The 16,220-nt window shown below is 41.2% G+C and overlaps 2 protein-coding genes across 2 annotated transcripts; both read left to right on the plus strand.

Moving 5' to 3' along the window:
- The first annotated feature begins 112 nt into the window (after window positions 1-112).
- Window positions 113-6,310, plus strand: LOC115561349 (beta-galactosidase-1-like protein 2). The gene is made up of 19 exons (XM_030381331.1): window positions 113-429; window positions 749-977; window positions 1,331-1,399; window positions 1,505-1,600; window positions 1,691-1,799; window positions 1,940-2,032; window positions 2,327-2,408; window positions 2,559-2,623; window positions 2,760-2,844; window positions 3,269-3,406; window positions 3,555-3,635; window positions 3,789-3,895; window positions 4,220-4,366; window positions 4,623-4,694; window positions 5,037-5,115; window positions 5,290-5,377; window positions 5,471-5,582; window positions 5,884-6,000; window positions 6,193-6,310. The coding sequence occupies exons 2-19, from the start codon at window positions 814-816 to the stop codon at window positions 6,301-6,303; spliced, it is 1,815 nt and encodes a 604-aa protein (XP_030237191.1). The 5' UTR covers window positions 113-429; window positions 749-813; the 3' UTR covers window positions 6,304-6,310.
- Window positions 6,311-6,788: 478 nt separating this feature from the next.
- On the plus strand, window positions 6,789-16,160 carry ilvbl (ilvB (bacterial acetolactate synthase)-like). Its single transcript, XM_030380449.1, has 14 exons — window positions 6,789-7,211; window positions 8,327-8,528; window positions 10,498-10,625; window positions 10,915-11,165; window positions 11,275-11,374; window positions 11,506-11,603; window positions 11,835-11,971; window positions 12,328-12,462; window positions 12,661-12,775; window positions 13,268-13,437; window positions 13,716-13,786; window positions 13,866-13,937; window positions 14,155-14,260; window positions 14,990-16,160. Exons 1-14 carry the CDS (start codon window positions 7,110-7,112, stop codon window positions 15,166-15,168), a joined length of 1,866 nt encoding a protein of 621 aa, XP_030236309.1. The 5' UTR covers window positions 6,789-7,109; the 3' UTR covers window positions 15,169-16,160.
- Window positions 16,161-16,220: the final 60 nt, after the last annotated feature.

The raw sequence follows: 16,220 nt of genomic DNA on the forward strand, positions 1-16,220 counted from the left end.
TATAATGCAATACTGGTAGTTGAGCGATACGGAAATGTGGTCAAAAATCATTAGCCTATTGCAGGCACGTGCTTTTTGTTTCATTGAGGTTGTTGATGCGATTGTATTTGATAGTTTTTAAGTATCGCGTGACAAAATATAAAAACAAAATAATATATAGGCCTACAATATCAAATATACATGGAAAGTGTTGTGTTTATGTTTAATACACACCTATATACACAGAAGCTAACTGCAAACTGCATAAAATGTAGTATCTCTTGCTTCCCTTATTTTTCTCTTTACTTTTATTCAGAGGGCATGGGCATGTCACGTTGAACACAATTAGGCTTTTGTTCTCAAGCAACAATAGATCCTAATGTCCACAGTATTCTAGGCCTCTCACCATCGTTATCCATTCAAATGCTCCGCAGGAAGCTCAGCCTTGAGGTACAGTAATGCCTTTTCCTCTTCAAAACATTAAATTATCTGCTGATATTCACTTCTGTTATTTATAATTGGGCTGTGAAACCAACATGTAGACCTACGTGTAACTAACAAGGACAAATAGTGTGAAACAGCCATGCTAATATTTATATTGCTGCAGTGAATTGCCAGTTTCTTAACCAGTTTAGGATAGGCATGATAACATGAAGCCATAATTAACAGTAATAAAAAAGTAACACAGTTGGACAACATAACGTAGGCTATAGTGTATGTCATTACAAATATCTTAGTTTATTATCGTAGTTTGTGCTCTCTTTTATAGGTTGGCTATAGGGATTTATTTTGTAACTTGACCCGGTTACCGGGAGACTGACTGAAGTGAGGAGAATGAGCAGTGGAAGGGGACTGATGGCCAACTCCTCCCAGTTCACTGTGGAGGGAAAGCCTTTTCGCATCCTGGGAGGCTCCATCCATTACTTCCGTGTCCCCAAAGCCCACTGGGAAGACCGGCTGTTGAAGATGAAGGCCTGTGGTCTCAACACTCTCACAACGTAAGACATACCCTTCAGCATTGATTCAGTGAGAGAACCACATTATAATTAATTAATTGTTATCATTTTTTTTAAAGTAGATCCAATTAATCCAAACTAGAGACAGCCCACTCAAGTTCAAGAAAACAAATGATCTCAATGCAACCATTAGACAACTTTTACTCACATGTACACGCACCATGACACTTGATGCGACACTTTAGTGAATATTGAGTCTTGTTTGCATGCTTCACTTGGCTACAGGACCTTGAATGGCAGATCAGTTATATTTGTGCATAAATGAGTGTTGTTTCTTCTTCTTCTTCTTCTTCTTCTTCTTCTTCTTCTTCTTCTTCTTCTTCTTCTTCTTTCAGATATGTGCCATGGAACCTGCACGAACCTGAAAGGGGAATGTTCAATTTCCAGGATCAGCTGGATTTAAAGTAACAATTTCATTTTAAAATTACCCAATCATCTTTCATAGTAAAATCATTCAGTCCTAATAAATGTATTTGCAATAAAATGCCCACTTTATCGATCTCTTCTAGGGCTTATATCTGCTTAGCTGCAAAGCTAGGACTCTGGGTGATTCTGCGGCCTGGACCTTATATCTGTGCCGAATGGGATTTGGGAGGTTTGCCGAGGTTAGTCCAACCAACTAGTATGATTAATAATTAGTGTATCTTTCACGAGCTTTAAAGATCCCTAGCCCCTATTGCCGATCTATATTTCAGCTGGCTGTTACAAGACAAACACATGCAGTTGAGGACAACCTATCCAGGATTTGTCAGTGCAGTTAATGCCTACTTTGACAAGCTCATCCCGCTAATCAAGCATTTGATGGTAAAGTCTCTTTAAAGTGTTTTGTAGAATAATCTTCAGTATATTTTAAACTTGTGAATCATTTGACAATATTTATAATACTGTTACTTACCACATCCATTGTATTGTGTGTGTACTTCTACATTGTTGTGGTCTTTAAGTTTCAAGGAGGTGGCCCGATAATTGCTGTACAAGTTGAGAATGAATACGGATCATATGCCAAGGATGACAAATACATGGCATTCATCAAAAACGTAATCTTCTATTTTCAAAACATTCTGTTACAAGCTTAATTATTAACTTAACTAAATCAATGAAAATGAGTTTGGTATGGGAGTTTTATGAAATTGTATAAATGCATTATGGGTTTATGATTGGATAATTGGATGATTGTGTAATCATACTTGGATGATCTAGCTGTACTGTCTTGTAATGTATCTCTGCCCACCTCTCTCTCTCTCTCTCTCTCTCTCTCTCTCTCTCTCTCTCTCTCTCTCTCTCTCTCTCTCTCTCTCTCTCTAATGTATTTTATCTTCTGTTCTCTGCAGTGTCTCCTGTCCAGGGGCATCACTGAGCTCCTATTGACTTCAGACAACTGGGAGGGTTTGAAGTGTGGGGGTGTAGAGGAAGGTATACCTGGAGTCCTGGATACACTAGCCTGATTTTAATTGGCAAAACATTATATACTAGTTGTTATACTATTATTATTTATACAGTGTATTTGTTGTCCCATGATTCTCCATTGGTTTTCTATGTTATTCTCGCTTGCCTTCGTTCCAGCTCTAAAAACAGTGAACCTGCAGAGACTTTCCTTCGGAGCCATACAGTATTTATCTGACATGCAGGTATGTGGACCAACAGTGAATGCAGGAATAGACATAGTCTGTTAGAGCACCAAAATAGAAATAGAAACATTGAATTGTATAACTAGTATTCAAGCAAATAACCATAACATCAGCATTTGTGTATTTGACTTGTTAGCCCCAAAGACCTCTCATGGTGATGGAATACTGGTCTGGGTGGTTTGACGTCTGGGGAGAGAATCACCACATCTTTCAGGCCGACGGCAAGAAACACTTATTATACACAACAAAAAGACAGATTAGCAGCTTTTTAAAGCATATGCAGAAACATGCTCAGTTGCACACAGCTCATTAAAGTTACCAATGAACTGTGTGCACATGTTCACACACACACACACACACACACACACACACACACACACACACACACACACACACACACACACACACACACACACACACACACACACACACACACACACACACACACACACACACACACACACACAGAAACACGCACACACACAAATATGGTCATTTTTGACAGCAGTTGTTAAGGCAGACAAGAAGAAAATAACTGAAAATAAGATGTCACGCTCATAACCTCATTATATAAGTGCAGAACTATTCACTGCTTTTTATGTTACACCTACTCACTAGTCCCACTTACCGTCACTCCATTGGCAGACATGCTGGCAGTGGTGTCAGAGATTCTGGAGAGAGGCGTGTCCATCAATCTCTACATGTTTCACGGCGGGTCCTCTTTTGGCTTCATGAATGGAGCCATGGACTTTGGAACCTACAAATCTCAGGTCAACAGTTATGGTAGGTCGACATATTGTTATGCAAGGCCCAAGGCTTAATGCCAGAGAAAGATGTCAGATAATCATCTGTTTGAAATATGAGTGCTCCCATAGTTATGCATGTTGCTAGTATGTATTAATCAATCAAACGATAATATCATTCACTCTAGATTATGATGCACCTTTATCAGAGGCTGGGGACTACACTCCAAAATATCATGTCCTGCGAACCTTGTTCAGCCAATACCACTGTAAGTAGGATCAATAGTATCAATAAGCAGATTTTAGTTCTGGCATTCAGTTTATTGTAGATGTAATGTTGGTTTTAGAATACTATTGAAAACAGAGCTAAGCGTTTTCAAAGTTTTGCGTGCCTGGAAGACACATTTCTCTTTGCCTTTCAGCTGAGCCTCTCCCTGATGTGCCGTCTCTTCAGAAGAGGTCGGCCTATCACCCTGTTGACGTACAGCAATACTTGTGCCTGTGGGACACCCTCCGCTTCGCAGACAAGGTGTGCTACAAACACAAAGATCAACCTCATGTTGGGTGCTGGTTTAGACAATAATGACATGATAATCAAAATCGAAATATCTATAACAAAAAGATCATGGTTAAGAAACAGTTTTTCAGCTTTCAAATAAGATCTCACTACATTATTTGCTAGGCAGTTATGAGAAAGATGGTATGTTTCATATCATGGCAAAGTATTCAGTCCTCACTATAGTTGTTTCATTGAAATGAAGAATTTTCACATCTCATTTGTTTCAATTTTTAAATGGTATATTGATGCCTGAATTGAACTGAAAAATCTACTCTTACAAACGCGCCTATCTAGCAATTAAAGTCAGAGAAGCCAATTAACATGGAGAATCTTCCGGTGAACAACAACAACGGCCAGTCGTACGGCTACACTCTGTACGAGACCACCATCACCAGCGGGGGAACCCTCCACTCCATGAATAACATCAGAGACAGAGCACTGGTGAGAACATACTTTATCATTCAAAGTAAACCCAGCATGAAGATACACACACACACACACACACACACACACACACACACACACACACACACACACACACACACACACACACACACACACACACACACACACACACACACACACACACACACACTCATACACAACAATCACATGAAAAGCATCAGATATCTTTGCTCCCCTTGGGTAGCTACATAACATTTGTTGGTCTCATGGGTTACGTATTCATGTTCTCTAGGTGTTTGTTGACAGACAGCCAGTTGGCAGTCTGAACTACAAGACTCAAGAGCTAACAATTCCTGATGGAAAGGTATTGTTTTGTGCTCCAACCTACAAAACTTTATTTAATTACTCTAACTGGAATGTTTTATAAAATGATATAGACATTCTATCTACTGTTTGTCGAGCACGTGTTTTTGAATCCAACTCACATTTCTGTTAAAATGTGTTTCTTAGCATCACAATATCTTATCTTAATATTTTTATGATAAGATAATCCGTAAACCATAAGATGATAAGCCCTTATTCACACTCTCCACACATAGTGATACCTCATCCCAACATTCTAATTTTTTTTGTGAAATTGCTTTAAATGCCTTTAATACCTTTATACCATGACTAAGAACCATGTTTATGAATTTGATTTTTGAAGAGAGAGAGAACGTTGACTTTGCTTGTGGAGAACTGTGGAAGAGTGAATTATGGGAAAGCACTGGACAACCAACGCAAAGGTATTCTTCAAACTTCATTGTTTTGAGTTGCTTCAGTGTATTATGTATTTGTTATCACACAACTAGGTGCAATTAATACCTTGTATCAGCTTCTACACTGTGAATGTAGCTCATCTCTGTTTCAAACCGTGTGTTGTATTTTGCTAGTCACATCTTTAATCGTTGCTTTTCAAGGTCTTGTTGGAGATATCACGTTGAATAATGCCCCTCTGAGAGACTTCACTATCTACTGTTTGGATATGAGGCCGAGCTTTATGAAGAGGTCGGTCCCAGCCATTTTACCATATATATGAACACAACTGTTTCCTTTTGATTTATTTCCTTTTATAAAATAATGTCACTGTATACTTTTCAGATTGAGTTCAGCTCCCTGGAAGTCTGTCCCACATAAGCCCTCCTTCCCAGGGTTTTTTCAGGCTACACTGCATGTGGAAGAGTCTCCCGGAGACACATTTCTCAATATGTCTGTGAGTAGGACAAATTGTCATAAACCTTTATTTCTTTTTTGAAGCCTTTTAATTAATTCAAAGATTTTATAATTTAGGATTTAATTCATTATTTCATGAGTATTTATTAATTGTATCAAATTTGAATAACATCATTAAAAAATATTCATTATCATTAGTGATTGAAAGTCAGGGCATCGTTTAAAATGTGAATACTTGGAATATGTCATAACTTCATTATTTGCGATCCCTCTTCATAATGAATAGGTTCTACATTACACAAAACAAATTAATCATGGATGATGTGTCTATGTGTTCAAAGGATTGGGGTAAAGGAGTAGTGCTTATTAATGGCCAGAATTTGGGCCGCCACTGGTTCATTGGTCCCCAGCACTACCTGTATGTCCCTGGACCATGGCTCAGGAGAGGAGAGAACCAGGTGTGTTCAGTCAGAAATAGTTTGATACTTCTTATATAAATGCATACAAATAAATACATTTTTGATATTTTCATACATTCTTTTCATTCTTATCATTTGAAGATGAGAATGAAAATATGTTTATGAGAATGAAGATATTCATTGCCGGTTACTTGATGCAAGCTTAATGTTAAATGTTTTATGTCCTTCTAGATTATTGTTTTTGAGGAACACAAATCAGAAGAGAAACTTGTCTTCGCTGAAAATCCTGATCATGGAAAGACAATTGATGTGTACAAACTCCCCTTTTGTACATTGCTGTAACTCCCCCCCCCCCCCCCCCCCCCCCCACACACACACACACACACACACACACACACACACACACACACACACACACACACACACACACACACACACACACACACACACACACACACACACACACACAGGTTAGAATCTTACTACAACATTAAGTTCATATAATGCAATACTATCTAATAAAGAGCTAAATGCATTAAAATAAAACCAATATTAATAGCACTTGTTAATATAAAATATACTTTGAAAAGAAAGTATCTTTCTATTCAAGAGAAAGATACTTGAATATCTTTCTCTTTCTTTACTTTTTCACTAGGCGTGTTGCTTTTAACATTAAATAAAATAATTGTGCTTGGAATGATTTTATCCACGCGTCCTGTTGATATAACCAAACGATTATAGACTTAACCCTGAGACACGCCTGGACATGCTTCCTATTGGATGTATCAGTGTATGGGGGCGTTCCCTTGTGATTCACAAAGAAGTCAAGTGACTCGTATGTTGTGCTAAGGTGCTGTAACGGTGCAGAATTGTTAGCACTAGGCGTGCATCGGCCTGTCGTTTCAAGTTAAGGAAGTGTCAATATGTGGACCACAGCCGTATGAATGTAGTATAGTTGAACTTAATCAAAATGCGAAGGGGCTAGTTTATATCCATATTTGATTGTATAGTATTTTGCACAAGCTAGGCAGTAGCCTAGCCATTAAAGCAGTAGTCCAGCTAGGGCTCTCGGGTCGCTACTAGACATTTAATTATAGGTCACATCGAGACCCTTTCTTTCATATATATCGTATTGAGGTTGTCTCGGGATGGATTATCTGGGAGTCATCGGGTACTCCTTGTTCATTCCGCTGTGTGCACTTCTGTTTGCAGCCTACAAACTTGGGTTGCTCTACCAGTTGTTCCACAAGGTGAGTTGTGCTTCATAAAACACTGACTTGCTCGCACCCTTCTTCTTGTGAGTAATATATGACGGTTACCGGCATTTGTGAAACTTGTTGGAACAGTTGATAAACTATTTGAAATAGTCATAAGAAAAATAGGTGAAAGGTGAACTGTTGACGCTTGACACCAGTGGCGAGAGGAGCTGTCAACTTTGGACAGGCTGTTGTTTTACAACACAAAGGCTTTCTGAAGGTCCTCCTGAAGAGGCGCTCTTTAGGATGGGGCGCGTCCAAAGGTAACAAGTAGATTGTGAAATAGCTAACAGTGGGACAGATAACCTTCTTCACGTGTGATGAAATATTTGGAATCGTAGACTATATTTTGCAAGATGTAATTTAGGCTAGTGGGATATGTAAAAGAGTCGAGGTTATCAAATTACCATTTCACCTCAATTGACCTCTCCACACAAAAAGGAAAAGCTTAAAGGTAAAACGCACTTTGACAGAGGCCGAAGTGTGTCACACACGTCCTCTGGTCCTCAACTAAACGACCGCCGCTGCAGTGCCTGTTGGTTGCCGATTGTTGCATCTTTCTCAATAACCGCTCAACCAAACCACTTCTCAATTGACAATGCATTTCCTCGGGTGCCCAGGAATAAATACGTAAAGCAGGAAGTAGATCAGATGGACGGTCCTAGAGATATGCGTAGGACAAATGACACCGTTTTACCTATTCATTTTAATGTGTCACCGAATCGGCTGCCATACTGTTGGTTTCAGTAGTCTCTCAATTATATTGAATTAAAAGAACATTCGTTTTCCGTAGGGACCTTTAGTAAGCAAGGATCAAGGCAAAATACAAGTGCATGTAATAAGCAGTCAAAAATATAGTAGGCCTACAATGGTCCACTGAAAAAAAACCTGGTTAAAAGCAGTGTTAACGACCAATATAACTATGATAAGTTGAGCAGTGGAAATGAGGATGGGATAACATTTGATATGGCTTTTCTTTGTGTGTGAACAGAGTCTGCATTCTGAGGGGATCTGGTTGTAACGGCAGTGCAGCCAGCACAGTCGTTTGGGTGTCTCTGAAATGATCTTCAGTGGTCTGAATAACATCCTTCATCACCCTTCCCCGCCAGGCCGAAACCAAGAGCCCGCGCCACGGCGGGGAGAGCGTCGCAGAGGTGCTGCGTGCGCACAACGTCAAGTATGTCTTCACGCTCGTCGGCGGCCACATCTCCCCCATACTGGTGGCGTGTGAGAAGCTCGGCATCCGCATCGTGGACACCAGGCACGAGGCAACGGCCGTCTTCGCCGCCGACGCTGTGGCGAGGCTGTCGGGTAAACACAGCATTACCTACGTCAACGCAACCCCTATTAATGAGCTCCATCTGGAAATGTGGTGTTTCAGGCCCGTTTTCTCCATTCTATCATTCTTTTATTCCTTCATTCAACCAGTATGGGTGTTTTAATGCCACTGCCCTATCATATGAATGAATACAAAGTTGTGTCTGCGAGATTAAGTAGCTCGTATATACCATATGCATATATGCGTTTCATATAGTACATGACTAGTTTGTTTATATATGGTGCCTTGGAGTAGTGTTCCACGAACGGAGGTTTAACAAACACTGAGTTAACGCTGAACTCTAGGTTGATTGACCCTGTGCCGACCAACCCAGAGTTTTCGGTTCCACAGCAGCGGTTATGCATTAGTTCAATCAACTCGGGGTTGGTTAACACAGGGTTGTGCGCGCCCACGCCAAACTTAAAAAGACGTGATGTATGGATCATGGAAACCCTGATCGATATGGCGAAACGGGCCGCTTATTTCAATGAAATGGAACTCCAGGTTCTCCTGGAGAGCTATGACGAGGAGAAGGACATTATCACAAGAAAAGGGAACGCTAAAACCTCTGGAACCCGGAGAACCAAAGCCTGGCAGCGGTTCGCTGACCGCGTAAATGCGTTAGTTACACGTCAAAAGCATGATCCTTAATATTTGAGCCATGAATATATAAATATCCCAGTTAAGCATTCTTAAAGATCCTACCACATAAGCCCTTTCTTCTAAAACAATATGTACTCCGATTGCTTCCAAGCGGTCAGAGGATCAAGTATAAAAATGAAGTATAAAAAACATACAAACGGGTAAGCTTTTCCCAACATCGTATTGGTATAAATTTAAATAAGCCATTTTTTTAAGCCAATCGTGAAAAGGCCGACAGTCGGCAGACTGGATCTGGCCCTCAAATTGTCTTGACCCCGGTGGAGGAGCTGTTAATAAAAATAAATTCAGGGCGCCCTGGCATGGAGGGGGTACCTGGAGGTAGGCCTAATACCACCTCAGAGAGTCATGTGCCATACCCCACACTGGTTGAATGTAGGTTTTTGTGTTTTCTTGTATTTTAGATTTTTTTTGCCTTCGAAGTAACACATGCAAACCGTGTGCTTGCCACAGCGCATACTATTCCAAATGTTTCTTTTTTTGGTAACTGGGTAGAAAACCTAAAAGTGACAATTCATCAACTTCACAGATCAAGATGGATCAGTGCTTGTAATGAAGCCGCCGGCTACGATCGAACATTCTCCAGTGGATGCAAGTCCGTTAGGACTATTTTATACTTTATGTTGTAAATGCCTCTCGGCATAGTACTCAGACAATATTGCTCTTTGTATGATAGGAGGCCGATACAAATCTTGGATGGGTCATCTGAAACGACTGTGATGTGCTCAGCATCTCCAGCATTATAGCCTAGATAAAACTACCATTTGAAAAATACGGAGGGCTACGCAAATAGTCTGGAGTGAACTGAGGCCAGGTCCTCGATTGGTAGTGTTGGCTATGTAAGGCTATTTAAATATATTAAAGATTTGCGCGAGAATCTATCTCTCCACTCCAGCAAAAAGTCATCCAATATGCCAAGATGTCGAGCCGTGGTCTTATCAATCGCTCCCGGTGGATTGCACGTATAATTTGCGCTCTGATATCAGCAGTTCTCTTATCAAAAGGGCATGCCATTGTGAATATATGAAATCTGCGGTGAACGCCGGTTGAAATACCCAAAACCGGGTTATGTTTCAAACTTAACCTGCGCAAAACCTGGTCCGACCAGGTTTGATTCAGAGCATATGTTGCTATAGCAACTAACACACCGTGATCCTTTTGGAACGGAAAACCTAGGGTTACAGCAAACCCTGGGTTAACTTACCCGGTTATGTGATAAAACCGGCTTTGTGGAACACCCCACGGGTGTATTTGTGCTGTATGTTATTGTTGGTTGTCACCATAAGTCGTCCCTCCCTCCAGGCACTGTGGGTGTAGCAGCAGTGACTGCTGGCCCAGGCCTCACCAACACTGTGACGGCGGTGAAGAACGCCCAGATGGCAGAGTCGCCATTGCTGCTCATGGGCGGAGCCGCGGGAACTCTTCTTCAGGTAGAGCACGGTTCCGCTACAGTGGACGGACCTTTGTGTCCGTCCTCAAAGCTCAGAACTACAGTTAATTTATTTAGCTGTACGGTGCAAATATTACTTCACTGCGAATGCAGTGTCAACATGTGTGAAAAACACATGGTAAAACTTCTGTGTATCACATTTGTGTTCAAGCCAAATTAAGTCTGAGAACCCTTTCCAATTTCTTGTGTGTGCGTGTGCGTGTGTGCGTGTGCGTGTGTGTGCGTGCGTGTGTGTGCGTGCGTGTGCTCACGCTGCTCTTGTTAAACAGGGCAGGGGAGCACTGCAAGACATCGACCAGATGTCCCTTTTCAAGCCACTGTGCAAGTTCTGTGCCTCCATCAGGACGATCCGTGAGATCGTTCCCACGGTCAGGAAGGCTCTAGCCATCGCCCAGTCCGGCACCCCCGGGCCAGTCTTCATAGAGTTCCCCATTGACACGCTGTACCCATTCCACTTGGTGTCCAAGGAGTTTGGGGTCAAGAACCCGCCCAAGGGCCTGATGGGGAAGGTAGTCACTTGGTAGGTCACTAGGGAGTTTGCATAGTATTATTGAGTGGTAGTAATTATTTATATTTTTACCAATTTAAGTTTTGTAATTACACACTACGACATGTGGTGTTTTTTTAAGGTATCTTGAAAACCACCTCACAAACCTGTTTGCTGGAGCATGGGAGACGAGAGATGTGTCTCCGTTACCTGTTGACATCCCGCACGCCACCGATGATCAGGTAAGACTCATTCTCCTAACTCCAATAAGCAATCTGTTGTTTGCTTTTCCATCCAGGCCCAATACATTCTTTCACACTGGGTCTAACTTAGCTATTTATAACTTGTATGTTTTGTTGGATCATTAACATAGGTCCAAAAGTGCATCGAGCTGGTAAGCCGGGCCAAGAAGCCTGTCATTCTCTTGGGTAGCCAAGCCACACTGCCGCCAACTCCTGTGGAAGATATCAGGTGTGCTGTCTGCTACTCTGCTTGCAACTAATGCGCCTTGTGTTGCATTGGAAAAAATATATATAGTTAAGCACTTCCAAACTCTTTAACTTCTGCCTTTAACATTTTGAATTAGTAAATAATCGCATAACTAAGCTTAATAATTATTAAGTACTGTTTCATTCGTGTGGTCATATTTATCTTATAAGAAATGATCATTTATCTGGTATTGCATGTATCCCTGTCTTCCAGGAAAGCCTTAGAGTTGCTGGGAATCCCTTGCTTTCTGGGAGGCATGTCTCGTGGCATGCTGGGTAAAGACAGCCCCATCCATATCAGACAGAACAGACGAGATGCCCTTAAGGAGGCTGACGTGGTGCTGCTGGCAGGTCAGTCCTTCTGGCCTTAGTTTCGGTTCTTGGTCCAAGCTGCTGTTGGACCAGTCTTTCCACGGTTGTTCTGTTGAGTGTAGAAATGTGTATGCCATAGAAAGTGAAAGAGAAAAGACCGGAACCGGCTCAGCGTGTTTTTCTTATTCCTTTCAGCCCCAATTTGTGGACCACAGTCAAAAAGTCCCTGATCAGCACATTTTAAAAACAGTTCTATGGTGGCTGAAATAAGTTTCTCATCTTTTTCTCTGGTTTGAAAAGTCTTGACAAAATGTTCTGTCATGTTTGGTTTGCGTTCCTTTTATATTCAGTGGGGTTTATAAACGAGAAGTGACTGTGATTTGTTGTGTTGACAGGCACTGTGTGTGACTTCCGTCTGAGCTATGGCAGGGTTCTGAACAGACGCAGCAAAGTCATCGCCGTCAACAGAGATAAAACTCAGCTGCTGAAGAACTCTGACATGTTCTGGAAACCAACTGTTGCAATCCAGGGTCTGTTTCAACACTCATACTAGTTATATTCGATTTTTTATTAATTAATGAATAAGTTAGTGTCACAGTGAATATTCCGTTTTGGTGTCTTAATGAAGCTGACTTGTATATTAGTAATCTATCATGTCAATGGTCATCTTATTTGGCTAATGGCAGTCAACAAGGCGAATATATCGTCTTATAATAAAATGTTTTTAGGGGATGCTGGCTCATTCCTGTTGCAGCTCTCCAAAGGCCTGAAGGGCCATAAATGTCCAGAGGAATGGCCTCAGAGCCTCAAAGCAGGAGATGAGACCAAAGAAAATGCAAACAGGTAAACCCTTAGTAATGGATACATTAGGTAGGAGCCCAGTGTAAGCTCCTGTACGGTTTGACCCACCTGGAACTGAAACTGGTTGACTGGAAGTGGGTGAATGTGCATGGCAAAAAAAAGAGAAACCTGAGGTCTTGACAACATCATTGTAAAAGCTCAGGGGCAGGAACCACAAGTCCACCAGAACTCACTGAATGCTTATTTAAGTAGCCAGACATGAGCATTTGCAGTCAATCAAATCAACTCCAAAAACGAGCTATGGGCCAATCCCTGATTGCATGTCAGCTGTACCCTCCTTTATTCTACTGAATAGTTAATGGGGCATGACGCCTTACATTGTCAATTGTGTCCAATGGGGGCTCGTGACGTACACTATATACAAAATTGTTGGTATTACTTTTAATACAAATTGTATTGTAGGTTTGTTAAATCTATAAAAATGATCTTGCTGTTATTTTTAATTACACCCCCTCCACCTGTATTTGTAACCAGGGCTAAAGCGGTGGAGAAGACGGACCGTCACTTGAATCCTTTGAAAGTGCTCCACTGTGTGGACGAGCTCATGGCAGAAGACAGCATCATCGTCGCTGATGGTGGGGATTTTGTGGGCAGCGCGGCCTACATCATGAGGCCAAGAGGACCCCTACGCTGGCTGGATCCAGGTAAGAGTCCCACAGGACTCAGCTCAGGGACAACTGCCCTGATTAAAGCAAACTGGAACCGAGAAGAGCTATTCCCTGGCGCACTGAAGACATTTTGAGCATTGCCGTCAGCTATTAAAAAGGCCACATTAAGTGTGCAGATTACTCAAAGTTACTTCAAAATTTACAGCAATATTAGTTGAATACAGGAAAAATACTTTGAGTACACTGTGGCCGGGGGGTCTTTATTGGCCACAATGATTCTTGTTATAAATTGTATTCATCCCAAATCCTCCTAGGTGCCTTTGGGACGCTTGGAGTAGGAGGCGGGTTTGCCCTCGGAGCAAAGCTGTGCCGACCAGAATCAGAGGTAGCATTCATTGACTATGGATTCGGTGCATTATTTAAAGGATCGTTCACTTGATCTAAACGAGGCATTTTTCTCTGAGGTATGGATCGTCTACGGTGACGGCTCCTTGGGGTACAGCGTTGCAGAGTTTGACACCTTCACGAGGCATAAGGTGACAACTCCATTTTAGAGCTCCTGGTTTATAACCAGGTCGATTTAGTATCCTTATTTACTTCATTATCATTTTACTTTTGATGTTGCTCCACCAGATGGTTTACTAATTTGGGTATTTCCCATTGGAAATTAAACTTCAAACTGTACTAACAATTAAACACTTCGGCAGTGCTTTCTCTGTATTTCTGAGTGTCTCTATCTGTGTGTCCGTCTAGACGCCAGTCATAGCTGTGGTGGGGAACGATGCGTGTTGGAGTCAGATTTCCAGGGAGCAGGTGCCCATACTCGGCAGCAACGTTGCCTGTGGCCTCGCTTTCTTGGGTAAATATCGTTGTACCGCAGCACTGATCTGGAAAAACCGCCCAGGCCCATGCCAGATGCATTGTTAACAGAACAGCATTTTTGCTTGTTCTTGTTTGCTTGCTTGTTGGCCACTGTTTGTCTATCATGTATTGTCTTGAATGTGCTGTATGTGTGTCCTTTTACTATTCCTGCTGCCAGGAATTGCTGCTGTCTTGGAAATTTGCTTAGCGATATTGTGGCTAGGACAGATGAGACTTCTCAGTTCTCAGTGCTAAAAAACCCACAATAGTTGTAGACAATTAACCTATTTTAGTGTGTGCATACATTAAGCTCAGTTCCTCACACACAGGAAGTTCCAAAGTTCCACATCCTCCCCACAATGCAGTTGTAAATAATCAAATCAGGTAATGTTACCCAAGACACAAAGTTACCTGTGCTCTCATCAAGCAGAAGAATGCATAAGGGGATGCCTTCTCCCTTGTGACCGGTTTACCCCAAGCACAAAGGATAACATTTAGAGGACATTGAGGAAAGGCAGAAAATACAAGGAATAGGAAACAAAGCTTTAAATGACTAAAAGGAAACCACAAATGGATTATTCCATCACACCCACTAGGGGACAAATAACGTTTTTTTTAATTGAATTGGATTCAATTGAATTGTTTTGCACACGTTCATTGTCAATCAATAGACATCATGTCCTTTCCAGACAGAAGACAACCTTTTTTCACACGTTTTATTTTTCAGATTACCATATTGTGGCTGACGGCTACGGAGGTAAGGGCTGCCTCATAGGACGCGAGGACGAGGACAGGCTCAGTGAAATCATCAAGTCCGCTCAAAGGGAGTGCCGGGAAGGCAAGGCCATGCTGCTCAACGTTCTGATCGGCAAGACAGACTTCAGAGAGGGCTCCATCTCTGTGTAGAGCGGGCCGGCGCTTGGTGCCCCGCTCAGACCCCAAAGTTTTGCCCGGCTTGCCTGAGGGATTTGTCGTGGGTCAGGCAAAGAGGGAAAATGGAATGTAATGCTATGAAATGAATGAGTTCAAGACTGATTAAGGACCAGCCCGGCCCTGACCAAACCCTGGCTAACCCTATGTGCCCTTAAGAGTAACTTCAAGGTTATTATAGTTATGATGATTATTATTATTATTTGAATTACATTTTTGTTATTTTACATGTTTACGTCGATTAAGAGTTCTTTGAACAGTCAGCCACTACACATATGATTCATCACTCACTTTATTTGGTTATATGTATTGTTATGGTTACAAAATATCAAACTTCAGTTATATGTCCGAATGCGAACAGGCATTAATGAGTTATTGAGACTGACTTTTACATAGATCTATATGGTATGTGTGATAGAAATATCTTATGTGGAAAAATTGTGTAACTGTTAAAACCATGAATGAGAAGTTAATGGACTACAACTATTCAGGAACTATTTCAACCTCTACTTTTTCAATTCTGCCTAATTTAAGTTGCATCTTTCTCTTGACTGCATCTTTCTGACTTATGCTATTAAGAATAGATGAAACTGCTTCAGTTGACACTACATTGGCATTAGTTGTATGACCAGGATGCCCTTTCAGCCTATATAATGTATGCATTGTGTATTCAGTCTAACAATTTACTTCTATAGGCATCTATATTTAATCCGGTCAGTGGGTTTGATTTAAAGATGAAAAAGATAAACCTCTAGGCCGCAAGTTTTTCTTTTAGTCATATTCGGATAAAAAAGTACATGATATGGTTTAAATCAGATATTTTCTAATCCAATCTATCATGCATATTCACATTGCATTATTTTCAAATTCTGCTTCAGTACACATTTCGAGGGAAAAAAGGGTATATATTCTGTGTTTGTTAAATCAGAAATACATTTTAATAAAATAAGCATTTATGTGAATAATTATTTTCGATTTTAAGCACAAATTCGGCTTGTTATTACTTAATCCTGTCAAGTAAAAACAAC

This window comes from Gadus morhua, chromosome 16, assembly GCF_902167405.1.
Source record: "Gadus morhua chromosome 16, gadMor3.0, whole genome shotgun sequence".
Classification (NCBI taxonomy): domain Eukaryota; kingdom Metazoa; phylum Chordata; class Actinopteri; order Gadiformes; family Gadidae; genus Gadus; species Gadus morhua.

Coding starts and splice junctions, on each gene's coding strand:
- ilvbl (XM_030380449.1), top strand. CDS start 7,110: ATGGATTATCTGGGAGTCATCGGGTACTCCTTGTTCATTCCGCTGTGT. Junction 12,776..13,267: donor ACCAAAGAAAATGCAAACAG/GTAAACCCTTAG, acceptor ATTTGTAACCAG/GGCTAAAGCGGTGGAGAAGA. Junction 13,787..13,865: donor TGTGCCGACCAGAATCAGAG/GTAGCATTCATT, acceptor TTTTTCTCTGAG/GTATGGATCGTCTACGGTGA.
- LOC115561349 (XM_030381331.1), top strand. CDS start 814: ATGAGCAGTGGAAGGGGACTGATGGCCAACTCCTCCCAGTTCACTGTG. Junction 2,033..2,326: donor ACATGGCATTCATCAAAAAC/GTAATCTTCTAT, acceptor TGTTCTCTGCAG/TGTCTCCTGTCCAGGGGCAT. Junction 4,367..4,622: donor ACATCAGAGACAGAGCACTG/GTGAGAACATAC, acceptor CATGTTCTCTAG/GTGTTTGTTGACAGACAGCC.